We start from the raw sequence: 27,700 nt of genomic DNA, 5'->3' as shown, positions 1-27,700 counted from the left end.
TTATCTCATGACTTGTCAGCATCACATGTTTGATCCTGTTTAGAAACCATATTCCCAGGGGACGGAAAGACTCGGGAGTAGGTTGATGCTACTCAACAGTGATTTAATGGACGCATTAATGCCGAGACAGATAACTGTGTAGCCATGTTAAGTAATACATCAAGAATCTTTCCAGAGAGGCAACTTTACAGGTCACTGCAGAACTGCTAACTGATATTAACCCGCTTTGCATTGTGCTGTGCATATGGGCGCTGGGAGTTCACACACTTTCTTTTGTTTGTGGTTTTTTTCGAGCAGCCTCTTCCCATTCCCCCCTGGAAGCGACGGAGATATTAGACGCCTAATGACAATGTTTCACACGCGGGGGTGGGGTGAGGAGGACAACAGGCTCGTTAGCGGGGTTGATTTTAAGCACACCCAATTACTGGCCCGGAGGAGGCCGGGGCAGAGGCTGCTGCCCGGCCGCGGGGATGCTCCGGGCTCTGCTGGGCTGTCACCGGGATGCTCCGGGCTCTGCTGGGCTGTCACCGGGATGCTCCGGGCTCTGCTGGGCTGTCACCGGGATGCTCCGGGCTCTGCTGGGCTGTCACCGGCCCCGCGGCCACCGCCGGTGGCTCCGCGCCGCCCCGCGTGGGAGGTGAAGGCAGCTCCCGGGCACGGACCGGGATGCGCTCCTTTTCCAAAGCTTCCCTTCCCAAAACCCCAGCGGCTTTCGCCTTCCTTCCTCCCTGCCCCTACTCTGGGAATGACGCCCTCGCAACCTTAGGGGAGCTGGAACATCCCTTCTGCTCGGGATAGGGGAATGCCGGGGACTTGCACCGGTGGCCCGGGAGGCGGCCGGGAGAGCGGCAGCAGCGCCCGGGCGGCTGCCCCGACCCCGGCGGGCAGTTCGCGTCCCGGGCCCGTCCTTGCTCAGCCCCGGAGGAGGGATGCGGCGTTCCCGGAGGACGGGGATCGCCCTGACTGCAGCAGCGGGGTGCAGCGGATTTTACTGGGGGCCAAGGTCCGTCTGTTCGTCCCTCGGGTTCTCCCAGCCCCACGCGGGATGGTGGGGTACCTGGACCCGCGCTCCTCCCATAACCATCTCCTCCCGGTCCGCCACAGGCTGGTTCTCCCGGCCCCGTCCTGCTTGGTTACACGGACCGACCCCCCAACAGATCTCTCCAGAGACCCGTCACCCCCTCACAGGGGTCTCTTCTCCACCTGGGAGCCCGCGAAGAGGCTCGGGGGGGACACCCACACCCAGCTGAGAGTTCCCGTGGACTGAGGGCTCCCCCTCTCTGCTCCCCTCGCTCCATCCCGGCTCCGCGCTGGCTCCGGGCAGAACTGGGGGACCTCGGAGCGCGGCTGCCCCGCCGGAGCCCCCGTGCTCGGGACATCGGCACGGCGGGAGTAACATTTGCCTTCACTGCTGAAGGTTTTCCTCCCGTGAGGGCTCCCCTCCCGCGGCTGGAGGGAAGGTGCTGCCGGATTCCTCGCTCGTTCCCATCTCTTTTCCCTTCTCCCTGCCAGCCGGACCCTTGAGGGCAGGCGGAGGGAGGAGTGTGCCTGGGAATTCACCTTGCTGAGAGCGAAGGGAAACTCCCTTCCTCAGCCCGGGGACACCCTGGCAGGGCTCCGCCGGTCTGGGGCCGCGGGGCTCCGCCGCCTGCCCGGCGGGGCGGCCCGGAGGACCGGGAAACCAGCGGGTGGCAAGCCGTGCCTTCCTTGAGGAAAGCAGGCCGGGAAGAGGGAGAAGCCAGTCAGGCTGTCGGCAGGGCGGGCGGGGAGCGGCGTCCAGGCGGCTCCGCGGGTGGGCAGCGGGGACCGCCCCGTCCAGCGCCGCGGGGAAAACTCCCTCCGGACACGGGCCCAACTCTTTCCCGGTTCTGTGGGGAAAGGCAGGAACCCAGGGACCGCGGAGACCCAGCCCTTCCAACGCGAGGACGGGCAAAGCCCCACGTGCCCGGCTGGGGACCCGCTGCGGGCTGCCCCGGCTCCGGCAGCTCGGGGGGTTCCGTCGCCGCCCCGGCTCCGGGATCTTTGGGGACTCCGCCGTCGCCTCCCAGCTCGTGGGATGGTTTCACCCACTGGGGAAAGGGGGCTTCTTATGTTTTTCTCTCTCGGGCCGTTTGCAAGGAGGAGGGAAGGGAAGGTGGTGCGGTTTGCCCAGGTTGCGAGGGAAGGATTGTGTGCCACTGTTGATTAAACGCTCTCCCCGAAAGATGGTATCCGACATGAGATAATGAGGCTCTGTGACCGGCCCCAGGTTCCCTTTAAGTTTTCCCATGGACTCGAGCTGTCGCCAGTTCACAAAACGACAGTGTAAGACAGCACCACGCTACTCAGATCCAATTTACGGCGCACAAAAGCTGATCCCCAAATCCCCACTAACAAACCGGGACCCGCAGACAATTCCGATAATGTTTAGTTTTTATTCATTTCTCGACTAATTAACTGGAATCCCACCTCCTCTTCCCCCCTCTTGACAGTGCCCAATTAATCCGCAATGTATGTCAAAGGTCTGGAACCCACTGTAAACTGCTAAACCTTTGCAAAGATTTGTGTGTCTCTATATTGATCTGATTAGAACCGGGATGCTTTTTCCTCGCTATTACTGCGTGAAAAATAAAACTGTCGCGGGTTTGGGTTGGTTTTATTGTTGCCCTAAAAGCTTTGCTTTCCCCGACTCTAATAGGATTTCTCCAAGGCGCTTTCAAACCTCCCTGCGTGTCCATGAAAAGGCTTAGAATTTTTTTTTTTTTTCCCTAGCAGTGGCTCCAGAGGGAATCAAGCGAAATAAAGTTATCTGCGAGACTGGAGTGGAGCGTGTGTGTGCGCGACGGGGGGGGGGGGGGGGGGGGGGGGAAGTGTTAGACTAAATTTGGATTCGCTATAAATTGGCTCGCCTTGAAAAATAAACAGGAGTGGGGAGGGATAGGACTAGGGAAAACTTTCCCCCCCCCCTTTTTTTTTAAAAAAAACTTTTTCTTTTGGCCAGCAGCTGGGTTGGTGGAGGGCTGGGAGCGCTGCTCCCCGGCGGAGAGGAGCGATCCCCGCCGGCCGGGGCTGCCGCCCGCCCCGCTCCGCTGTCACTGGGGCTGGGGCAGCTCGTTTCTAATCTTCGGAGGGAGCGAATATAAAAGAGGAATTTATTAGCTTTCAGGCCATCAGAGGAATAAACATTGATTTTATTGACCTAATTATGGGCCAAATGACTCCTTCCATCGATCACGTAAAATACTTCATTTGGAGAAAACCAGGCGCAGGCGCCCGGAGGCGGGGAGGAGAGCGGGTGGATGTGCTGCGAGAGGGGAAGAAAAGCAAAAGCTCGAAAATGTATGGAGGGGTTTTAATGCAGTTAACGTGCCCGTCGCGCTGGAGCTCGAGCCCTGTGTCTCCTAGACGTTACAGCGCGGATGTTTTGCAAACTAAAGCTTTTATGTCGAATTCCAATCCGGCCAGTCAATTTGGCTAAAACAGCATTAAACAAATGGACAGCGGTTTATTTATATTCCCCGCACTCACGCTGTATTTTATAGACAGAAAAGAATTACTTGAAATGTATTTTACAAGCACAGGACAACACGTCGTTTCAGCCCGAGAGCAGCGATTTCTCGTAATTAGAGTAGGCTCGACACTAATAAAGAAGTAAACAGGCTCTTTTTTTATGCTTAAACCCAGCTACTGTCCCCAGCGCTTTTGGGATCGTGGTTTGATGGTAGGAGCGGGCGGTGGGCGCACCTGCCCTGGAAAGGGGGCAGCGAGGGGCGACTGGTGCCTCTCCTGGTCTGACGGGGACGAGTAGGGCTCATGAAACGCGATTTTAAAATTAAGGGGTTTTTGTTGGCTGGTGGGTGACGGCGAGACGTGACTTCGGATTTATTTTCTTGAGGGTTTTATTTTTTGCTGGGAGGGGTGGTGGTCACTGTGTTTCGGGAGAGGGGGCGGTGATGGATGAGAGATGCTTTTGGCAGGGTTTTTGCTCCCTTCTTATGTCACCTGAAATATTAGATCTCATACACCTTCACCCAGCCTTCAGTGTAAGAGGAGGGGTGGTGGATATTTTTAGTCCAGCTGTTTTGAAGACCGGATCTTTCCCTTCCCGGTCCTTAAACTCGGTTTAGCGCTTCTCTCGCCCCGCCGCGTTATTCCTCCCTCCTGGCGAGCTTTGCTAACTCACCGCCTGAATCTGAACTTCCCCCCGTCCCCTTCGCCCCCCTTTCCCACCACCCACCCCCGGGACAGGTTATCCCGCGTCACCCGCGGGTCCCCGGCGGAGGAGCGGGGATGCTCTGGCCGTGGCACGCATTGTCTCTCAGCCCATAAACGCCTGGCTGTCACTTCCAATAGCTCTTGTGTCGCGATCCGTTGAGATGAGCGGTGCCACCGCTCCAGCCACTGCCCCACTGCGGGCACCCGACCCCCTCCCCGGGGCAGAACCGGGGCTGGGGGCGCGCCGGGCCGGGCCGAGGGAGCTGGGCCGCCCAGGTGAGCCCCGCTCCGGCAGGTGAGAGCCGGTGGCCGCGGCGCCATCCCGTGGCCGGAGCCCACGGAGCCGTTCCGCGGGGCGAGCCCGGCCCTCCGCGGGGGCGGCCGGCGGGGACCCCCGCGCCCCCTCCCCGCCCGCGCCGGCAGCGCGGGGTTCACCCGGCGTTCACCCCCTCCCTCCCTCTCCCTCTCTCTCTCATTAAGATAGGGCTTTATGCAGAACATCTGTAAGGGAAGGCAAAATAAATGACAACACTTTTACACCACTTCCTACTTAACTTCTCTTTTTATGTGGCTGCTCCGGATTTTCCGACGCTTTGTACTTCTCGAATCTTGTTTGGATGTTTGTACATGTAATACTCTGCCCACTCCAGCTCTTGGGACGGGCTTGTCTTGTATGTTCTTTCTCTTTTTCCCCCACTCTCCCACCCCCGTCCCGGCGTGCAGAGGCTTTCACAATCTGTTCTGCTCACTTCGCTGTCGGGGGACGAGCAGCAGGATTTGTGCTGCTTCTGCAGCATCAGCCGGGGCAGGGGCAAACGGCTCCACAAGTGGCGGGCATTAATCACACCTTGTCTTTGCAGAAGGTGAGCTCCAGGCACTATGCACCCACTTACTCGCTCTTAAAATCCCCCCTTCTCCTTCCAGCCCGTCGCCTTCCTGTCTCCACTGAACAGCATTTTTCCTTGACCCGGGATCTGGACAATTGTCCTAATGGTATTTAAAGAAAACAGGGATTAAACATTCATTAATGCTTTTCTCTCTTATTTAGACTGTAACATCAGAAAGTTGAGTGCCCCGTGAACGGAGTGCGTGTCAAGCCTCACTCTGAGGAGGAAAAAGCTGTTTGAGGGGGGTGGCTCCCGCGGACCCCGAGGTGATTTGGGCTCCTGAATGCCCTGAACTTGGCAAACAGGGAACCGCTTTCCCGGGTGCATTTACGCTCCCAACCCCGTAAGAACTGGTACCAAAATGAGGAGGATGTAGCTGTGCTCTATGGGAGCGCATTTCCTTTCTCATCCCGAGCATCAGCAGTGATGCCCCGGCTCCCTGTCTATTTTGTCCTACCCCATCTCCCGCGTAACCGGAATTATTTTCTCCCGCCGCCGCTTTTCCGAGATCGCTTGTGAGCGATTTAGCTTCCCCTTAAAGCCCATGCCATTAAAGAAGCGGCTGCAGCAACAGGTGAGCAGCGATTTTTCAGGGGTAGGAGGTGGCGGCCGGTGGCCCCGCGGGGGCTGCAGGCACCGAGCCGCCCAGGCGCGCATCGACCGCGGGGAAGGATGCTCCGCGCCGCGGAGCCCGGCGCCGGGGCGAGCCCGATGGCTCCCCAGCAAAATCTCCTGCGGGGGAAAAAAAAAAACACCAACCCAAACCTTTCCTCTCTAACCCCAGTTCCAGCAAGGGGAAGGATCCGCTCCGGGAAGCGGAGCGAGAGCTGCACGAATACTGTTTACACCTGCGACGCGGAGCTGGCTGTATTCTGCTCCGCTCGGCTTTAATTGGAAGTCTTTTCCGTCTGCCCCGACTCCCGGATCATCTGGGTTTAATAAATTTTCACAACGCTCCTGCTGCTCCAGAGAAACGCTGTGGCAGAAGTCGGCTCTGCCCGTGTTTCCGAATCCCAGCAGAACAGTAATTACCGTAGGAGCAAGCGTGGCCTGGGACTTGGTTTTGGTCCAGGGGAAAGGGTGGAGAGACGAAACGTGGCCACGGAGTGGGGGCTGTAAGGCTTAGAGATGTATGTACACACACATACACATGTACAGAAAAGCAAGGAGCAAGTGCAATATCGAAAGCAGATCCCGTCTTTGCTGCAGCCACGTGTGCCATTAAAAGCAAATAATTCAAAGTACTTTTAAACTATAAAAACATGGGATCTTTCCCCTTCTGTTACTTTTTTTTTTTTTTGGGGGGGGGGAGGATACAGATCCCGTCTCCCCTTCTCAGATGACCTCGAAGGACCGGTTTTTTCACTTTCCCATGTGTGCGCGTTTGCGCTTTCCGGAAATCAATCTAAAAGTTTGTTCAAAATACTAAACTAAAATAAAACAGCGCTGCAAAACCTCCCACGCCCTAGAGACAGAGAGGAGCCCCTGATTTATTTTTTTGCCTTTTTTTTTTTTAATTATTGTTAGTTATTTCCATCTCGTCGTGCTCCCCACGGAAATGATCTCCAGAGGGTTTTCGCTGGATCGTGTGTGGATGTGTGAGCGTGTAGAAGGAGCTTTTTTTGGCGAAGCGCAGCGGGCAGTGCCCTCACAGGGCAGGGGATGGAGGGTGGGCTGCCTGGAGACCCCAGGGCAGGGGGGAGGGTCTGGGCTACCGGTCCCCGGCCGGCTGAGCCCCCGCGGGATGGTGTCACCTGGCAGTAGGGAGAGTTGGGAAGCGGTGGGGAAGGAAGAGAGGACTTTCTCCTCCACTCCCACTGTCTGGGCTGCCGCTCAGAGGGAGCCCCTTGCCATGCAATGTCGGGTGGTAGTTTTAGGTTGACCGGAGCGGTCAAGTCCTTTAGTGAAACTTTGCCGCTACCCAAAAGTTTCCCAAAGCTGAGCTGGCACATTTCGGCTGCCTTTTGCAGCCTCCGTTTGAAGGCAGGGAGGGTGAAACCCTTCCCTCGCCCTTCGCAGGCAGATGCCAAGGGTCAAACATACAGAGAAGCTGCAAGAGACGGGGGAGGAAAAAAGTTCCCAGCTCCTTTCCCCTCATGAACCTCCTAACTGGGACACTGGAAAAAATTAAAACTCTTCCCTTTCCCCCCCAAAAATCGGTGAGGTTTGTTAAATTTCTTTCTTTGCGCCGGGGATAATTTAGGATCTGTTTCCCGCGAGGAGGAAGGAGTGAAATGAAGGTATCGGGGACACGGTCATGCTGTGGGTGCCCCACCGCTGTGCCCCGAGCATCTCTGCTGACCAGATGCCTCGAGAACATCCACCCTTAGCAGTTTTTTAAGCCCTGCAGCCCATGGCGAGAGGGAGGGAGCGGTGCCGGGCGCGGGGTCCCGCCGCCCGCAGGGACGTGGCTCTGCCCCGGCCCGGGCGCTCGGGGCTGGGGGGATTCGCTTGGGCACGTCAGGGGCTCGGGGCTGGCAGGAGTTTGTCCGTTGCCTCCTCTTCTCTTTCATGTATCCCCTGCCTTGGGGTGTGCGTGTGGGGGTTATAGCTCTTTAATTGAAACCTAGTAAGGAAAATAGTAATGAATACCAGGCTCCGATGGAGAATACGTGTCCGCGGCTGCATGATGAGTGTTAGTTCAGCAGACTTTAAGAAGCCGATTCTTCTTCCCTGTCATTTCTCTATTGACAGCAGCCCCTATTAGATTTACCATGTCCTTTTGCAACAGCTGTTCCTCCCCCCGCCCTCGCCCGGGCCGAGGTATCAATCGATGACCGGGTGACTTGGTGGCATCTTGAAGAAAACGGGAGTAAAGTGTGTGCGAGTGGCGGTGCCGGAGGCTCTGGGATCCCCTCTTTGCTCTGCTTCAACCCCGGCGTCTGCCGTGTGCCCGGTGGGGCTCAGCACCCCTCGGGATCCGGCCCTGCTCCGAGTCCCGGGGATGCTGCGCCCTCCCCTCGGGGCCGGGGGTGCAGAGCAGACGCCCGGGGGCCGTGTGGAGATGGGAAAGGCTCCAGTTCTGGGTTGTTAAAGAACACGGCTGATGGTCAAAGAAGATAAAATCGGTTTCTTTGCCGGGTGCTCTCGAGTGCCTTGTTCTACTGGGTGTGCGGGGAGGCGGAGGTGGGGGGGCAACGCTGCATCTGGAGAGCTGGAGGGCTGCTGCGGGAGGAACCGGCCCTTCTCGGCCCTCTTGTTGTGTTGTGTGTGTGTTTAAATAATTGAATAAACGTATCCACTCCTTCCCTCTTTCTCCCTCGCACGCAGACACACAAAGACAGCATTGAAAAGATAGATCTGTTTGACTATAGGAAACGACAATTAGTGCGACTTCCTGAGAGGCAAACTGTATGTATGGCCCGGGTACTTAAAAAAAAAAACAAAAAAAAAACAACCCTTATCCAAATAGTGAACTCTATTTACAATTTCTGCTTGGCCAACGGTGGTGGAAGCAGGAGGACGGGTGCAGAGAGGGCGAGGAGGGAGCAGGGCTTTCATTTCGCCTCTGCCAGCAACACACTGGTGAGAAGAACAAGGCCAGGGGGGTGGAAAGGGCCACCGGGGCCGTGTGTGCAGTGGGTGTTGGTTTGTGGCGAGGGGAAACTCAGTGTTGCAAAAATGGCTCTGAAAAGGTAAAAGGGATGTGAGCTGGGGAGAGAAGAGGTCCGGCCCCAAATCTTGCTGTGCCCTGACATGCCCTGGTCGGTGAGGCCGGGCCTGGCTGGTGGCAGAGGGGAGAGCTGCAGCAGGCAGCTCTGGGTGCTCCTTTATGTTCTTTTCTAGTCCATGGCAAAGTGGAGGCGACTGGAGACTGTCAGAGCAGCTGGGGACAGGGACAAGGTGAACACAGGTCTTTGTGGGGAGGGGAGGAACCTGAGCGATCTGAGCACGATTGATGTTTGTCATCATAATCCCGGAGCCCTGATGGTTGGGCTCCCACCAGAGCCAACACCTGGCAGGATCCGGGACCAGGCCCTGGGGGCTCAGGAGGAGCCAGGAGTTGTGGGCTGTTCCCGGCAGAGGCAGGGAAGGGTCGCTCACTGTCGGCGTGGTGGTGACCCCATGCTGAGGGACGGCTCTGCCACAGTCAGTGCTGCACTGCTCCCACCAGGCTGGGCCACGAGTAGCCTTTCCCAGAGGATTGCAACGAGCAGCCTTTCCCAGAGGATTGCATCCCAGGGAGCCGTGGAGGAGGAGAAGCCTCTCTAACTGCTGCTTTCCTCTTTCTTCCCCAGTGTTCCAATAAGGCACATGTACCACTGTCTCTGGGCTGCCCCCAGCCCTGCAAAGCCCTGTTGGCTATGTTGGAAGGGGACCTGATCCCCCTGTCTCCCCCCTCTACGTCTGTTCAGAGAGATGGGAACAGCCCCTTCGATTGTGGTGGGACACGATGGGGTCGAGCCTGCCCGGAGGCAGACATGTTTTTTTCTCTTATTGCTATTTATAATGCCTCACAACGCTTTTTTTGGACGCTGGCAGGTTATTTTTCAAAGTTTTCGGGCCAGACTTTCCATGAAATCCAACTGGCAATTGGAGGAAGGGCTCTGCCAAAGGGAAAGGCAAAGAGGTGCTGTAACGATTCCCCCCCCTCCCCCTAGCAGTTTATATAATACAAGTACATAGACTTGGCTCCCTAAGAGACCTGCTTCGTTCCACTTGTGGCCTGCAGTGCCACTCTGGGATGGAGCTGTGTCAACATGGCCCCCGTTTGCTGACACCTTCTGTGGGGCTGGGGAAGGGCCTGCACAGGGCTGGGAAGAGTTTCCCTGGGAAGGAGCGTGTCATTGCCGCTCACCAGACACCCCCCGCGCTCCAGCCGGTATTTACTGCAAACCTGCCAAAGTAAACCAGCCCCGCTGCCTTTTATTTCGGATAAACACAGCGCGGCCACGGTGGGGTGTTGCCTTCCGAAGGGCTGGAGACAGGAGTGGAGGCTCCGTCGCCGGGGGAAAAGGAGGGAGGAGGGCGATGAATCGTGCAGGGTGCGGAGCTGCCGGCACGCAGGATGGGTCTGGGCCCCCTGGGGATGCTTGGAAGCGGCAGCGCGATAAGGAATAAGCACAGATAGGATGCAAAACCCCACTTAGGTTGTGCACGTTGTTGGCCCCCGCTCGCCGCGCACCACCAGGGCTTGTTCTTTCCTGCAGAGCACCCACGAGCACACGCAGGGGGTGTTAGGGACACCTCGGGTTTTGCTGTCGGAGCGAGGATTTGCCGTGTGCCCCGGGGCACGGATCCCTCCCGGTGGCACACACCCACACAGCATCTCCACGTAGACACGCCGAGGCCGCGCAGCTCCCACACGAGCCCTCCACGCACGCACACACGCCTCGGAGCCGCTCCCGCAGGCCTGGGAGAAGACGTGTGGGCCCGAAAGCTGGGCTGCCTTTATTTTTCTCTTGCCTCCTTCCTCCAGCTGGCTCTTCAGGCCACCGGGAGAGAGCCAGAGCCTCTCTCCTCCCACACCTCCAACACATACGCACGGGGCAGGCTCGCTGCAGCCCCGAGCTCTCGTGCGAACGCTAAAAGTTGCTTAGGAGGGTGAAATCCGAGGAAGCAGGGCTCTCCCAGCCGCTCAGCCACCAAAGGGTCTGGATTGAACCAGGGAAAACCCAGTGAGGTGCTGGCGATGGTGGAGCGGGGAAGACTTGGGGAAGATGGGAGCCGCTCCCCCCCCACCCTGGCCTTTAGCTCTTGTGCTCCGAGATTAGAGAGCCCCGGCCTGGCCGCTCTCCGGGGAGACAGCGGAGACCTTTCATGCCTCTTTGAAGAGCCAAGATAGTGTCGGCCTTGGTGCAAGCCCAGGCTGCAGACGGGCCGGGAGGCGCGGGGGCAGCCGGCTATCTCAGCGTGCTATCACCCTGCCTCCCCCCGCCACCAGCCCCATTCCCACCTCCACCCCGCTCCCGGCACTTCGCCATCGGCCACCCTTATCTCTTTTTCTTATTTTTTTTTTTTTTTTTTTTTTTTTTTTTACTTTTTATTTTTTTCCCTTACCCCACTTCCACCCCTTCGCTTTGCCATTCATTTCTGCGGGCTTCCTCATATATTTATTTATTTATTTCTCCGCCTCGCTTATTTATTTATTTCTGGCAAAGAGGCGGCTAACAAGTAGCTGGAAGCACTGGCCAATATTTAACTAAGATGGCTGGCCATCAGGTCCCTTTTGTTTGCTTGCAAATTAATCATCCAGCGCGCAGTCGGCGCCAGGGTAGATTTATCACACACAGAAGGGGGAATGAGGCGGCCGAAGGGAGACAAAGACTGTTCGCACCTTCCCGCTTTTGATCTTAGATTAGTGCAGCCTCCCTTCATAATACGAGTCTCCGGGGGGCTTCGTCGGGGAGGTCACTCGGAACTGGCGGAAGTTTGCACGCCATTAGGCAGACGCTGGAATTGGAAATCATAAGCGGCAGAACGTTTTATTTCGCTCCGCGGGTGGGTGCGGAGCGCGGTGCAAGGTGCGGGGCGGGCGCGGAGGGCGGCGGCGCCTCCGGTGGGTGCCGCGGCGCCGAGGGCGAGCTCCGGCGGGGCGGGCGCGGGGCCCGGGGCGCGGCGGGGCCGGGGGCGGCTGCGCTTGTCCCGCGGGAGCCCGCGGGCACCTCCCGGTCCCCGTGAGAGAGCGGCGGCCCCGCTCGGGGTAAATCGCGGCGAACTTCTTGGAGCCGCCGGGCGTTTGTTGCGGGCGCTGCTAAAGGGGAAGGCGTAAGGGTTTGGGGGTTCCCACCGAGGCGGGAGCTCGAGAACCGGTTCTGAGCAGAGGTTGGAAAGGCTCGCTCTGTTCGTCGATAAGCAGCTGCACAGCGCAGCGCTGCGCGGGTAGCCAGGCTCCTGGCTCCGTGAAACACATCAGACTTCCCCCCCCCCCCCATCCTCTCTGAACGCATTACTCCCGCTTCCTTTCCTCCCTCCTCCTCCTCTCTTCACCCCCCAACCCCCCACCAAAGGGGAGATATTTTGGTGAATGCAAAGCGATCCTAGACGCTGGTTACTACAGGGACTTCACCAAGCTGGCGCCAAGCGCTCTTAACCATGTGCGTCAAAAATGCAATGTTAGAAGAGCTAATCACTTTAGAGGTTCCGCTCCCATCTGCGCGCAGCCAGCGCCGAGCCCCCGCGCTCCCCCGCTCCGCTCCCGGAGGATTATCCTCCCCTCTTTAACGCAGGGTGGGGGGCGTCAGGAGATCCCCCCCCTCCCCAGGGGAGAGTAATGATCCGGCACCTCCCAGCGGGGAAATATCCCCCCTGACACACGGGTGGGCGCTCCGAGCCCTGCATGCCCACGGCCCCCACGACACGCACAGCCGCAAGCCCCCTTTCGCTTCCCTGTACTGTCACCCCCCCCCCCCCCAAGGAATATGTCTCCCCAGAAACTTCCCAGGAGGATCCTGCCCAGTTCTTCCTTCTCCGCGGGGTCGCATCGGACCCACGCGTGACGCTCTCCCCAGGGGGGGTGTCTTTGGCTCCACGCGAGCCCGGGCACGGGGGTAACCCGGGGCTGGGCCCCCCCGCCCGGCGCTGCCCCGGCCCGGGTGCAGGGAAAGCCGCACTTCCCGTCTCCTCCCCGCGCACCTCGTGGAAGAGGAGGGGTGTGGGAGCGTAACCCTCTCGGCGCCAGCGCCAGCCGAGTGGCCTTAATCCTCAGAGCCAGAGAAAGGAAAAAGGGGAATAATTAATAAATAAAAATCCCATTTTCCAGCCGTCGCCGTCGCCCCTCTTCCCTTCCCAAGCCCCCGCCGCGATCCGCAGCCGCCGGGTCCGCAGCCTCCAGCCGCCCACCACAACAATAATAACGGCGGCCGCGGCCGCTGGAGCCGCCGGAGCCCAGCCCCGAGCCGGGGGGAGACCCGCAGAGCCACCCCCCGGGCCGCCCCTCCACCTCCCGGGGGTCACCCCCGGATTTGCGGGGGGAAGGAAAGCGCCCGGCTGCCGGCGCGGAGGGGTCGTTTAAAGAAAGCGACTTTCGCGGCGGAGCGGAGGGGGGGGGGGTGGAAAACGAGCGGGGGAGCGGCAGGGAGGGGAGGGTGACACCGACCCGGCGGCTGCGGGGATGGGCGTGCGGGGCGGCGGGGCCCGCGGCCTCCCGAGGGGGGTCCGGGGCGGGGGGGACAGCCGGGGTGCCCCCCGTTACGATACCAGCGGCGTTTTGGGGAGGGAGGGGCTCGCAGGCTCGGACCCCAGCGCCAAGCGTGGAGCCCCCCCCCCCGGTCCCGGCGCTTTGGAAGCTCCTACCGGGGGAGAGCGGGCGGGCACTGCCCGGGAGGCCGGGGCCGGGGGGCGAGGCGGCCCCCAGTACCCCCCTAGAGGCGGGCGCTGCCGGCCCCTTCCCTCCTCCCTCCCTGCTCCCTCCCCTCTGATCATGTTGACATATTCACACGGCCCGGAGTACTAGTGATGCTTTGCTGCAGCGTTACAGTTTCCGACACCTTCTTTTTATAACTCGGCGCTGTCCCCCTCCACCCGAGCTGTCAGAACCCCGCCTATGGAGCCTCACAATTGGTCCGAAAGCGTCAAAGAGCCAATCAAGGCGGCTCCAGCTCCCCTGTAACCCACAACACATCCCTACGATCGGGTGCACGCAGAGCACAGACTCACAGGGAATTCTCAGAGCCGAGAGGCTCCTTCTCCCTCTCTCTCTCTCTCTTTCTCTTTTTCTCTCTTTCTCCCTCCCCCCTTTTTCTTTTCCTTTCTCTTTCCCTCTCTCTTTCTCCCTTTCTCTTTTGCGGAGACAACAGTATAATTCTGCCAGATTATTTTTTTTTTTTTTAAGGCAGAACGAAAGAGAAAGAGAGGGGGGAAAATTTAAAAAAAAAAAAAAGGAGGAGGGTGAAAGAAAGAAGAGATCCTGATGGGAATCAGGGCACCCTGACCAGCTCCTGCTTGGAGAGGGGGAAAGGCGAGGCGGAAACGAGATTTCCCTACAAGTTTTTGCTGCTGAAGGTTGCTCAGGAGCCTTTCTCGGCCGGCGAGGGGGGGTGGGTTTGTTTGCTTCTTTCTGCTTTCCCTCCTTTCCCAGCCTCTGCTCTGCAGCCTGACCGTACGGAGGAAAGGTGGAGGGGTGGGGGGGAGGGGGGGCAGAGCCAGCCACCCAAAAAGAAAACCCAGCTTCGAGCCGTCACCCTCCGCCACGGAAGGAGAGAAAGGGGATTGGGACTAAGAGAAAAAAAGAAGAAGGAAAAAAAGGATCTCGGCTTGTCCAGCCCTTCTGCGGCAACAGGAGCAGACAGCGAACCCGGTGGATTTTTTTTTTTTCTCCCCTCTTCGGCGTTCCTTTTCCAGCGCAAGGACTTCCACTCAGGAAAAAAACCCGATCAACTAAAAAGCAAAACAAAACCTCAGAGACCGAACACGAAAAAAAGCAAGACTAATAATGAACAATCCTGTTAATCCGCTGTCTCGAGGGCTGGGGATGTGCCCCGGCTCGGAAAGTTGTAGGCTGTAGAAGTTCTGCCTGTCCCCCATGTACTGTGCTGTCTAGAGCTTCTTTACCCCACCCTATTTTTATTTTTTTTATTATTATTATTTTTTGGTGCTTTATTGCTGTTGTTGTTATTATCTTAATTTTTCTTCTTCGTGATGTGCTGTTAGAAACCACTCCGGGACTACTCCAGCAGTAGGAAGACCGAGGAGTGGAGTGGATGAATTTACCGATGAGAGATCCAGTAATCCCTGGGACAAGCATGGCTTATCATCCTTTTTTACCGCACCGGGCACCGGACTTTGCCATGAGCGCTGTGCTGGGACATCAGCCTCCCTTCTTCCCGGCTCTGGCTTTGCCTCCCAATGGGGCAGCCGCCCTTTCCCTTCCCGGGGCTCTGGCTAAACCCATCATGGATCAGTTAGTGGGGGCTGCAGAGACTGGTATCCCCTTTTCTTCCCTGGGTCACCAGGCAGCAGCCCATCTGAGGCCTTTAAAAACTCTGGAGCCAGAAGAAGAGGTGGAAGACGATCCGAAAGTGCATCTGGAAGCTAAAGAGCTTTGGGAGCAGTTCCATAAAAGAGGCACGGAGATGGTGATTACCAAATCGGGAAGGTAGGTCTGGGTCGGGGGTTCGTGCCTTTTTTTTCCCTTCCCCTCTCCCCCACCCCTCAGCCTCTGCACCCCACCAGGCTGCTCCCAGAGCAAGGCTTTCTCTCCGGCGCCTTTCTCCGTAAATCTCCTTTCACCTGGAATTATGGAAAGTGTTAGGCAGCTGAAGGGCCGAGCCCATGTGGGGCACCACGCTGCAGGGAAAAGCCCAGCCACGAACCGGCCCTGCTCAGCGTGTGCAGGGGGCGAGAGGGTCCCTTCATGGTTCAGTAGCTTAATACTTTCTGGAGAAGACTGGGAGCGGGAAGAAAATAATTTGGGGTTGGAAAAGGGGCTGGCCTGGTTTCAGCCTCGCTGCACGCAGTTTTTCTTCCGTAAGAAAGAGAAAGGGGAATAAAGGAAAAATCCTTTGGAGCGGCGTGTGGCTGCTGGTGGGGCGGGAGCTGCAGGAGGGCAGACAGGCTCGGTATATCAGCTTGTGCCTCTCTCAGTGCACGGATTTAGGCGGCGTTTGTGGTGACTGATTATATCTAGAAATGCACAAAAAGCTGACAGAACTCCCCAGCGGTCCTGCAGCCGCTGCTGGAGTGGCAGGGAAGGGTTTGCAGCTCCGCGCTGCCTGTCCCTGTATTTATATAACCTTCACGTGGGAATGAATGAATACACACGGCGCGTCCACGCTCGGCATTTCTGCTTTTTATAGGTTTACCCGTCTGAAATCCCTCTCTATATTCGCTACTCATTGACATCTGGGCTCTTTTACAACTCTGCCTATTGCTGTGATGACACATAGGGTGAAAACCCCCTTCGCGCCCGGGTGTTTTTCTAAGGGGCTCTCTGAGAAACCTCCCCAAGTCTCCGCGTGTGATTTGCCAGGAGAATTACTCGAGGAAGCCACTCCTGAAAAGTCTTCTTAGATGGCCTTCAGCTGCCTTAGCAGGAGCTTCACCTACTTGCAGAGCACCAGTTGCAGGCTACAGGCTCAGGGAAAAAAAAATACAAGCCCTAAAAGCAGCAAGGAGGGGAAAAAAAATTCCCCTCGCCCATTTTACTGCTTTCCCGAAGTTTTCTCTGTTAATTGTGGTCAAAAGTTTTTGCGTGAAAGCCTCGGCCGGTATTAAGGGCTCTTACGTGTTGCAAAGTCATGTGTTTCCTTTTAAGTTGAGATTTGCTGAATGCCAACCGCTCGATATAATAAACAGCAAATTTGTGGTATCCTGTTGCAGTTTGGAGCCGGACTTGGGAGTGGAGGGGAGCGGGGTTTGCAGGGAGCCCTCGGCACACGGGGGGATCTCCGGGAGGCTGGAGCAAGGGGAGAGAGCCCCGGCAGCCACCCTGCCCTCGCTGGGGCTTTTTTCCTCCTCTGCGAAGTGAAAAACTCCCCTCCCTGCTCTTCGTCGTGTGACTGGGTTATAATAATGCAGAATATTTATTTTACCGGGGTGCGATCTGTTCCCATTTCTTTGTTTAGCAGGCGAAAAGGAAACTAATGAGACATCAGAGAGCCCAAAATGGGCCTTTGCTGTTTAGGAATGGCAGAGGTAGGCGCCTGCTGATTTCTAGGGAACGAGTACCTCTCCCATCCAGGGACCATTTTCTCCTGAAAGTTTTAAGCGTTTGAGAAGCCTTTCGGCCGGGGATGGGGGGGGGGGAAGCCTTTTTGCTGGACACACGCTTACTTTTCTACTTTTGAGAGCTGAAGCGATTGTTTGGTAGACACACTACCGAAATTCAGAAGCTTATTTAAACGCCGTAATTAATTTTATTTTCATCGTTTCTTTTCTTTCTCCTCCCCCTCTTCCCCTCTCTCTGCCCATAGGAGAATGTTTCCTCCATTTAAAGTGAGATGCACTGGACTGGATAAAAAGGCCAAGTACATTTTATTGATGGATATTGTGGCGGCTGATGATTGTAGGTACAAATTCCATAATTCCCGGTGGATGGTAGCCGGCAAAGCTGACCCTGAAATGCCAAAGAGAATGTACATCCACCCGGACAGCCCGGCCACCGGCGAACAATGGATGTCCAAAGTCGTCACCTTTCACAAGCTGAAGCTCACTAACAACATCTCTGACAAGCACGGCTTTGTGAGTGCCTTTTACACCTTCCTTTGCCACCCCCCTCCCCACATTCCCTCCCTCTCCAACCCGGCCGGAGCAGGGGGGTCCCAGCGCGGGGGGGTCCACCCGGAGCACGGCGACTGCTCGGCCCGGCTGTACCCGCAGCCCCGCTGGCAGCTCCCGCGGGCTCCCGAAATGCGGGGAAAACAGGGAATAAATACCCCTCCGCGCACACGGGGACGAGCATCTCTCCGGTTTATGATAGCCCTTGATTTTTCCCCCTGCTGAGGTCAGGATTAAACGCTGGAGTTTACTCTGTAACCTCTCCGTGCCACTCAGCGTTAACTTTAGAGGTATATTTCCAGCGTAGAGCAACTCGATATTTCTCGGGGCTGCGGTGACTTTATATATCTATATATATTTTTAATAAAGTCGATCACACTTTTTAAGCGTAGGAAAACGATATGCATATGTGTATAAAGGGCTTAAAGGCCTAAGTACGCAAACCTTTAAATCTATATTAATCTGGATAATGTAAAGCAAGCAGGAGTGAAAATAAACAGGGACCAAAAGCAGAGGTCAAGTTGCCCATTCATGTCTATCCACTCCTTTACATTTACCGGGTGTGCAGAGATAAAAACTTACCCTAAGAGTGAAATCAAACAAACCTGCTGATAAGTGCTCTGAACGATCCTTGCCATTTCTTTCTGTTCCTGGGAAAGCCTCGGCCTCGGAGCCGGGGCTTGCTGGTGGTGTGGCCGCGGCCGGGGGATTTCTAATGTGCCGAAGATTGCATTTGCTGCCTGTGATTTGATTAGACGATACATTTTTGCCTTTCGCAGAAGGCCTTAAGTGAATTGGGGCACGCAATTAGACCGAGCCGAGGCTCTCGTGGTGGTGTTGCTATTGTAGCTGCCGCTGCTTCCTTAGTTGATTTTATTTTTATTATTCTTTTTTTTTTTTTTACACTTTGAAATCAAAAGACGTTGCGGCCGGAGCCCAACAGCTTCTCCCCAACAGCTCCGATGGGATTCCCCCCCTTCCCTCCTTCCCTCCGAAAAGGTCCAGCGAGAGCCTAACTCCGGCGAGCTGGAGCTGTCAGTACTTTTAGTTGGATGCTGCAAGGCGTGTGCGTGTGCTTGGAGTGTGCTCGGCGGGGAGGAGGAGTGAGGGGAGGAAGGAGAGGGAAGGCAAATTAGGAGGAGAAAGTGCCGAGGGCTGGGGGAAGTGCGAGGCGGGGGTGCTGCTCCTGCTGACCGTTTTCTTTCCCCCCCTCCTGCCCTCTCTGCTGCGGCCGCTGCCCCCCCATAGACCATTTTAAACTCCATGCACAAGTACCAGCCCCGGTTCCACATCGTCCGAGCCAACGATATCCTCAAGCTTCCCTACAGCACGTTCAGGACCTACGTTTTCCCGGAGACTGAATTCATCGCAGTGACCGCATACCAGAATGATAAGGTAAGGAGATTAAGGGAGGATTTGTTTTACGTGTTTTGGCTTTTAAGAGAACTTTTACTCCGCACTGTTCCCTTAAAAATCACGAAGCCCATCCCGTTCTTCTCTCTCTCCCCTCCTCATCTTCCCCCCCAAAACCTCCTAGATCCAACTTGGGGAAGGCGCCGGGGGAGGGGGTCGGGCACTCTCCTAATACCGACCTCGGGGAAGGCAATTAAAAGGGAGGACTGGGGGTAGGGTGGGGGGAAGAACGCTTAGGGGGGTTTTACCATTTTCTTTTCCCGGTATCGCTCCCCACTATGGGGAAAGGGACGGGGTGGGGATCGCTGCTCTCAGTGTGGATTTAATCTAAGACGCATCAGGAAAAAAAAAATAAGAAAGACTCGGCTCCGTGTGTCGAAAGACAGAGGGGGGAGAGCAGCGGGGCTGAGATTTTGTAATTCTTCCTGGCCTTTGTGCTGTTTTAGCTCCTTTAACAGCAATTGGCAATAAGGCTGGAGCACACGTCTGGTTCCTATTATTACTATGATATTTTTTTTTTGCATCCTGCAGTGTTTTATTATTTTTTGTGGTGCAGAAATATGCTCTGATCAGAGAGGGGTATCTCGCTTGAATTTAGCTGGAAGGTCTGAAAGAGCCCGGGTGAGAAAGTTTTGCAGCGCTGCAGACGCTGCCTTTCCATTTCTTCTGGTTTACTGTCGCTTGCGACCAAGGTGGTATATTCGGGAGAGTGGCAAATGGCGAATTTTACGATAATTAAGTCAAGTGGAAGGAAGCGAAGGAGCCGGAAAAGAGGCTTTGATTTTTGTTTTTTGGTTGGTGGGGGGTTTTTTTGTCTATAAATTATAACTTGGAGCTCGCGTGCGTTAAGTGTGGAAGGTCTGGATGCGCAGCGCCCGCTCGCTGCAGCTTCCTCGTGTCTCTCTTTCTGCCCCTCGCATCCTTCACCACTAAAAATTAAGGGCTGAAGAGAGGGGGATCTGCACCTTTCTGCCCTCGGTTTCCAAAAAAGCCACTTCCCCCTCGGAGCTCGGGCTGTTTCCCTCTCTTTCTGCGGCCCGGCGCTTGCAAGGAAAATGAAAGAAAATGAGTGTACAGAGAGTAGACTTTGCTTTGGGACTTATCAGCAGGGCTGCTCGCCCCGGTCTATCAGCTGGGGCCGGCTTGGTTGAAGGACAGAAAGGAGCATATTTGTCTGATTGCCATGAAATCGGCTGGAAAGCGGCGTGCGGGAGCGGCGGGGAGCCCTTGGCTCGGCGCGGGGGGGGAGCAGAAGGCACGGCCGGGAGCACCTGGATTAAAAGTCCCGCTGGTTTTTAGCAGTGGGTTTTCCTGCTCTTTCCTCATCCCGTGTGTGCGGCGGGGGGGGGGGGGGGGGGGGCGACTCGGGAGCCGGGGCTGGTCCTGCCCGCACTCGGACGCGGGCGGAGTTTCCTTTTCGTGGTCCTCCTCTGCTCCTAAATTGGAGGTTGCTGCGCTTCCAGCCCGGTCCAAGACCGGGAATGGAGCGACGGGGAGGCGGCATCCCCGTTCCCATCGCCCGCATCCCCCGCATCCCGTTACAGTGAGAGGAGACCCCGGCCAGGCTCTGAATCCGCCTCCGCTCATCGTATGCGCGGAGGGACTTAGGGGATGCCCCGCACCCCCATCGCTCCAAGCAGCCATTCCCTGCCATAACGTGAATCCCGAGGAAACTCAAACCAAAAAACTCCCACCCGCCCCCAAAAAATACGAACTGGCTCCCTGGCACCCCCCAACACACACACACAGGCAGAGCATAATGCGATTATATAAAGTATTTTATTATAGCGAGGGGGTGGGTATGATTCCTTTGCGGTTTAATTATGGCATTTAAAGAGTTTTAAGCACAGGCATAACTTGCATGGATCGCATTGCACGGCTCAATTAATTCCGATGTGGTGGCAGCAACACGGGGCTCTTTCATTGCCACCACGGCCCGGGTCAGTGGCCAGCCCGGCAGGGGACTGGGGGTGAGCTGCCTCCAAACGACCCGGGAAAACACAGAGATTCCCCTCAAAAACGGGGACCTTTTGCCCCCTGCCCCTGTCCTGCTCCTGACAGGATCCTACCAGTGCTGGGGGGACTGGGAAGAGGGGGTTTTGCTGTTGTTTTTTAATGCGAAAATCCCCTTATTCTGCCCCCCCGCCTATTTTTTTTCTCTCTGCGCTCTAGATCACCCAATTAAAAATTGACAACAACCCCTTTGCCAAAGGTTTTCGGGACACCGGGAATGGAAGGAGGGAAAAAAGGTAAGTCTGGCTCGATTACATACAGGCACCTCGTTTGGTTTTCATGTGTAAAGCTCAGAACACGAGCAGAGGTCAAAATCACCTCGACTTGCCTCCAAACCACACTTCCCCCCGCCAAAATCCATAAGGATCTTGGCGTTAATAACCCCAAACGGATTGCATGGGAATTCTTTCCTGCTTTCCACAGTTATTTTTCACGTTGCAGGGGATGACTGGCCAAAGGGAATGCAGCACATTAAGCAAATATCACAGGAGAAAGAAGTTTCCCTTAAAAATCTGACAGGGAATGTTCCAGTGTAGTTTGTATCTGGGATTGGAGAAGAGGGAGAAGTGAGGGCTGAGCGCTGGTTGAATCTCCTCTGGCATTTTTCTGGGGGTTGTATCGAAAAGACTAAAACGTGGAGGAGAAACATATAAATAAACTGCTTTGACAGAGATATCTCGTGAATATGGAAGTAATAATGATAGAAGATTCTTTATTTTTTCCCAAAGCAGCAGGACACAGTTGGTGTCCCAGGCAGATGGACAGAACTCCTTATAATGGGAGTGAAGATTTTTATTTTTAACGTAAGAAGAAAATACAAGGAGAAAATAGAGAAAGGGACCATTTTTTTTCCCTTTGATGAGGGATATGTCTGTTTTGTTTTGTTACAGCAGACAGGATATTTTAGCCATTTGCACTGGGGTTTAGATAATGAACAAATCTGTCTGTTCCTCTTTTTTTTTAAACAAAAAAAAAAAAAAGAAGAAAAAAAAGAAGGGGGGGGATGTGATGTAAAACAAGGGGCCTTTCTCCCTGCCCAGCACACACACACAAACATGCACACGCCAGCTCCTCTTGTCCGTCAGTGTGAAAATAAAGCCAACGCTGGAGCCACAGGACGGAAATGATTTCTAATTTCTTTCTAAATATAAATAGGTTTTTACTCCGGGTTAATTGTTGGTGAAAAGATTACACAAAGTGCCTAACAAAATAACCACTTCCTAGCAATCTTAGCAACCATTAGGATGGCTCATATCTCTGGAACATCCTCGGTTATAAAAGCTAATCTCCAGGGAATGCTTCCCTCTCCCCTCCGCCCCTTGTCTTTAATATCTGCCCTCGCCGAGGAGCCGCTCTCCGCTTCCAAGAAATCTCCTCTCGTTAGCAGCCAAGCCCTGCCTGCCAGAAACACGCTCCCCTCCTCGAGGGGACCGTGGCCCTTAATTCCCCTGTCCCACTCATCCCAAAACCAGGAGCTCGGGAAGGGGCTGGGGAAGGCGGGGGGTGCCGGGTGCGCTCTGCCAGCGGGTTCCTGTGCCCGCAGGAAGCAGCTGACCCTGCAGTCCATGCGGGTGTACGACGAGAGGCAGAAGAAGGAGAACCCCACCTCGGACGAGTCGTCCAACGAGCAGACGGCCTTCAAGTGCTTTGCCCAGTCCTCCTGTCCTGCCGTGCCTGCCGTTGGCACCTCCAGCCTCAAAGGTGAGAGCTGTGGCCCTTGGACCCCACCCAGGAGAGCCTGCTCTGTGGGGTGACACATCCCAGCTGCTACCACTGCCCTCTGGCACTGGCCTGTCTTCCTTCCTTCCCCCTTGCCTTCCTTCCTCTTCTTTTTTCATATTTTTTCTCTCCTTGCACTCTTCTCTCTCTTCCTTCTCTCTTCTCTCTTTAGTTTGTTGCTTCTTCTCTTCTTTTCCTCACTCTCCTTCTTGCTTTCATTCTCTTTCTTTTTCCCCCTCCCTCCTCTTCTTCCCTCATTTCCTCTCGGTCTTCCTCACTCTTCCTCTCCTTCTCCCTCTCCCCCCAGCCTCCCTCTCCCCTTGCTGCACATTCATCCCTCCCCTCCTCGGTTCAGAAAGGAGCCGGCTCCGAGTCAAGGGAGCAAAGACAGACCACGGGGCAAAAGTTCAAAACTGGAGTCACTCCATTAATATTCCTCTCTGAATCTGTTATTAGAGGAAGGATCTTTCCCCTGGATACAGTCCCGAACTTTGTTATAGAAAAGTCACCCTGGGTTTCTCTCCGTGCAGGGTTGGGAGCTGTCTGCAGCTCTCTCACATGTATTAATCCATCCAGGGGCAGGGAGGAGGGTGCAGGGGGAGGAGGAAACAACCTCTTTTTTGTAGTTGCTCTACTCGTTTTTTTAAAGGGCTGCCGAGCTGAGGGGGGGGGGGAGCTGGGAGGGGACCCAAAAAGCAAACCAGAGCTTCGCACCTGGGGCGCTGAAATTAGGAGATGAAGTGCAGAGGAATCCATTGGAGCCGTGCATGCGTTTGAGGAGGAGGAGAAGGGGGGTCCAAGGGGTGATGAAGGCGAGTGGGAGGTCGGTCTCTCTCTCCGTTTCCAAAGTTTGCCCATTGAAAGGGATGAAGACTTTGTAAAACTTCGTAGGAGGCACGTCCCCAAGGCCCTTCAGCCCAGCCGCCGCTGTCCCACCGCTCCGCTGCCTTTGCTGCGGCCGGTGGGGGATCCCTGGGGGGTCCCTGGGGGCTCCGGGCAACCCCGGGGAGCGGAGCCGCTGGCCCCGGGCCCGCCCGACTGGAGGGTCTCTCCTCCGGGCTGTCGCTTTGTTTCGCAGCCAATTTTGCTGCGTTGTGTAAAACTCGGGCTGGCTTGTTCGGGGCGGGCGGTGGGAGCCGGAGGCTGTATTTATTTATGTAATAATAATAAAAAAAAAATAGTATTTCCATACAAACCTCTGGCCAGCCAGGAAGCGTCTCTGCCCCCTGTGGCAGCCCGATGGGGATTTCGGGATGTGCAGTGCCGGATCCCAGCCCCGGGCCCCCTTTGTCTTGCAGATCTCTGCCCCAGCGAGGGAGACAGCGATGCAGACAGCAAAGACGATCCCTTGCTAGAAGGCAACGAGTCGGGCAAAATCAGCACGACCACCGCCGGCACCCCAGCGCCGGCCAGCTCCGCTGCCACCGCGGGGGACGACCCCCGGGAGAAGGGGGGCAGCCCCTCCAAAAGCCACTTCTTCCCCGGGGACTCGGCGGGGAGTAGGAGCCGGGAGAGGACTGAGAAAGCCCCTCCGGACTCCAGGCACAGCCCGGCTGCGATCTCTTCCAGCACCCGGGGGGGAAGCCTGAGCGGCGAGGAACTGAAAAGCCCCCTCAGGGATGGCCCCAAAGTAGATGAGAACAGGCTGCTGGGGAAAGAGCCCTTCGCCCCCCTGACGGTCCAGACCGACAGCACGGCCCACCTGAGCCAGGGACACTTGCAGAACCTCGGCTTCCCCCCTGCCCTGGCCGGCCAGCAGTTCTTCAACCCGCTGGGGAACGGGCACCCGCTGCTGCTGCACCCCGGGCAGTTCGCCATGGGGGGGGCTTTCTCCGGCATGGCCGCGGGGATGGGGCCCCTCCTCGCCACCGTCTCCGGGGCATCCGCCGGGGTCTCGGGACTGGACAACACGGTCATGGCCACGGCGGCGGCCCAGGGACTCTCGGGAGCATCGGCGGCTGCTTTGCCTTTCCATCTGCAGCAGCACGTCCTGGCTTCGCAGGTACCGCAGCCTCCCCCCGCCACCCCCCCCCCCGGAGCAGGAGGGTTTCAACCCCGGGGGAATAGAGGGACAGCGGACACCTCCTTTAACTTCCCCGCTGTGGCGAAGTGCCTCCACTGCCTCTCTCTGCAGGGGCAGTCACAGCCTTTGGGAGAAAGTCAGAGGAGGGAAAGTCGGGAGGGGGTGGGGGCCGGCCCAGCTCGACCTCCCTGAGCTCTCCCACCCTCCCCGCGGTCGTCCCACTCCTGTGCTCCCTGTGACACTGTGCCGGGGCCAGGCCTCTGCATCCCCTGCCCCCGCCGGGGGCGCAGCTCCGCGGTGTGGGGCTCGTTCGAGCCTGTGGAGCTGCCGTCGGGGGGGGGATGAGCCCGGGGCTGCCCTGCGGGGCGGGGGGGCTACACCTGCGGGTACAGGGCACTCGCCCCAGAGAAAGAGAGTCTCGCAGTGAGGAAGACACATGCCACGGCCCCCGCAGCGAGAGGGGGGCCGGCGGGGTGGGCGCCGCGCAGGGCAGAGCACGGGCAGGGTCTGCCCCGTTGGGTCCTCGCGGTTTTGGCCTCGGCACTGGGAGGACGGGTCTCCTTCCCCTCCCGTGGGCAGCAGCAGCTTGGCCGCTGTCAGCTCCCCACTGAACCTGGGAGGTTGCTGGCGTGGGGGTGCCGCGAAGCATCGCCGGGGGTGGCTGTGCAGGCCGGTAACCCTTTCTTTCCCTTTTCTCTCCTCCCCTCCCGCAGGGCCTGGCCATGTCTCCCTTCGGAAGCCTCTTCCCCTACCCCTACACCTACATGGCGGCGGCGGCCGCCGCCTCCAGCGCCGCCTCCAGCTCGGTGCACCGGCACCCCTTCCTGAGCGCCGTGCGGCCGCGGCTCCGCTACAGCCCCTACCCGCTGCCCGTGCCCCTCTCCGACGGCAGCAGCCTCCTCACCACCGCCCTGCCCGGCCTGGCCGCCGGCTCCGGCGAGGGCAAGGCGGGGGGGCTGAGCGCCAGCCCCGGCTCCGTGCCCCTGGACTCCGCCTCGGACCTCACCAGCCGCTCCTCCACCCTCTCCTCCGGCTCCGTCTCCCTCTCCCCCAAACTGGGCGCAGACAAGGAGGCGGCCACCAGCGAACTGCAAAACATCCAGCGCCTCGTCAGTGGGCTCGACCCCAAGCAGGACAGATCCCGCAGCGGCTCCCCGTAACCCCCCGGGCCTCCGGGAGCTCATTTCAAATCAGTCTCGCAGTGCACTTTGTTTGAAAGAAACCACATCCTCCACCCCGCGAGTGTTCTTTTACCCTCTCCTTTTTTTTTTTTTCTCTCTCTCGTTTTTTTTTGGTTTTTTTTGTTTTAATATAAAATCCCGCGGTTTATCAAACAAAAGGTATCTGGTGGAGGAACGGGAAGAGGGGTCGGGGATGGGGGAGCAGAGCCGAGCTGGGAGTGCTGGGTCGGAGCAGCCTGGCCGGGCCGAGGCAAACGTGGGGTTTTGTGGCATCCTCCTTTCATTTTTTTTTTTTTTTTTTTAAACAGTGTAACAAGAAACATACCAAACACCCAGGAGGAAAAAAAAAAAAAGGAAAGAAAAAAAAAACTAAAAGAAAAAAAAAATTAAAAAAAATCAAACAGACTTACGAATAAAAATTAAGTAAGAGAAGTGATTTTTTTTCTTTCCGAAAGAGAAGTGTGTAAGTAACTCGCATATTGGTTCTTCAACAGTTGTGTCTTGGGCGGGTTGTTAACGACAACCCCCTTAGTCGATATTAAGGGAAGCTGTGTGTTTAAAATATTATTGTGATGTCTGAGAGCCAGTCGGTGGCTTTTTATTTTTTTTTTTTGCATGTTCCATAGTAGTCTGCTTTTTTTTTTTTTTTTTTTTTTGGGGGGGGGGGGGGTATTTTTTTATTCCGGTGGGGTTTTGTTGTTTATTTTCAATGCTCGTTTCAAATCCCAGGGAAAAAAATTATTAATAATAAAAACAAAAATAAGACTTTCGTCCCTCTACCTTAAACATCCTCCCTGTAGCAACAAAAATAAGAAGTGTAGTTGGAAAGAAAAAAAAAAGTGAATTTATTTTATCTAAAAACCTCTGTAGCTTGACTGTAGGTTTATCACAGCTTTCCCTCTTTAATTGTATATGCAATAACAAGGTTTAAACATACTGAGAAGAAGAAAAGAGCGGACACTATTATTAAAACAAAGTATTTATGTAATTATTTGATAACTCCTGTAAATACGTGGAATATGAATACTCGAAATTAAACTTTAATTTATTGACATTGTACATATCTCTGTAAATATGACTGCAGCCGTCTTCTTTTTTTTTTCCCCTTCTGTTTTCATTTTTAGTCGTTTTCATTTCAAGTTTGTAATTCCTTTAAACATACACCCCCGATCCAGAGGAGAAATTCCCCCGTTTCTGAGGGCTCACTTTTTTAAAGCGGAGCTCAGCCCAGAAAAACCTGACCTCGTCCTTTTGTAAAGGAGCCGAATGCAAAAAAAAAAAAAGGCAAAGCGGAAAGAAACCAAATTAATCAAAGACCTTAAAAGAATTAAAAGAGAGAAAAAGAAAAAGCAACGTGCCATGGTAGCTTTTAATCCTCAGTTTCTTCGGTGTTCAAAGCACTACTTGCCGTATAAAATGTCAACAGCAAAATAATAATATACATTAAAACACGACAACAGGCTTCTCCAGTGGCTTGAGAGAAAAAAAAAAAAAGGTGAAGATTCTAGGATTTTCTTTACTTTGTTATTATTTTTCCCTCTTTCCTCGGTATGTCAGAACAACCCCGCGATGGAGTTTTACTACTGTGCTTATTGTTGTCTTTGTTTGAGTGAGTGCATATTTTCTTGGGTTGAAAGTCAGGTGCTCGGAGCTGGTTCAAAGGAAAAAAAAAAAATGAAGGTATATTTTGTGTTATATAAATGTTGAGAAGTTCTTGCTATTTTTTTTCCTGTAATTTTTTTTTTCCTCCCCTTTTAAAAAGTCACTGAAGTTTCAATAAATTTTTATTGAAATGTCTTGGGCGTACTGTGAAATGCCTTCACCCCAAACCCTCCCCAAAGTGCCTGGGAGGATGGAGGGGTTGAAAGATATATATCTCTCTTCTGCCGTTCTCCTCCACCTCCCCCTTCCCAATATTAAGATATTTCTCCTGGAAGGAGCTAGTACGAACCAGTCGGGATGGTGTCGTTTGAATTGTTGGGGGGGGTTGGGGGGGAAGGAGGAGTTTTAAGCAAACTGTTTAATGTACCTTTTCCGTCTTTATCCCTCTCGCTTTTAAAGTCGATCCAGAGGCTACTAAAGTCACCTCTTTTAATGGAACAATATTAAGTGGC

The 27,700-nt window shown here is 55.6% G+C and overlaps 1 protein-coding gene across 3 annotated transcripts in view; it reads left to right on the top strand.

The window, feature by feature from the left end:
* Window positions 1–25,680, top strand: part of TBX3 (T-box transcription factor 3) — a 180,135-nt gene extending 154,455 nt beyond the window's left edge. For 2 of the 3 annotated variants that reach the window (XM_027711536.2, XM_039382855.1), the window contains exons 5-11: window positions 14,673–15,117; window positions 16,934–17,201; window positions 18,486–18,632; window positions 20,823–20,899; window positions 22,207–22,364; window positions 23,681–24,384; window positions 25,119–25,680. In XM_027711536.2, coding sequence (XP_027567337.1) covers window positions 14,723–15,117; window positions 16,934–17,201; window positions 18,486–18,632; window positions 20,823–20,899; window positions 22,207–22,364; window positions 23,681–24,384; window positions 25,119–25,565 — 2,196 coding nt within the window. In that variant the 5' untranslated portion in view covers window positions 14,673–14,722 and the 3' untranslated portion in view covers window positions 25,566–25,680. The remainder of the gene's footprint in view (window positions 1–14,672; window positions 15,118–16,933; window positions 17,202–18,485; window positions 18,633–20,822; window positions 20,900–22,206; window positions 22,365–23,680; window positions 24,385–25,118) is intronic. The other variant, XM_039382856.1, reaches the window with a different exon arrangement.
* Window positions 25,681–27,700: the final 2,020 nt, after the last annotated feature.

Source organism: Pipra filicauda, unplaced genomic scaffold (assembly GCF_003945595.2).
Source record: "Pipra filicauda isolate LSUMZ 115617 unplaced genomic scaffold, ASM394559v2 scaffold286_size1242794_pilon, whole genome shotgun sequence".
NCBI lineage: Eukaryota > Metazoa > Chordata > Aves > Passeriformes > Pipridae > Pipra > Pipra filicauda.
The sequence above is the reverse complement of the archived record's forward strand: the minus strand, read 5'-3'. Positions and strand labels throughout refer to the sequence as shown.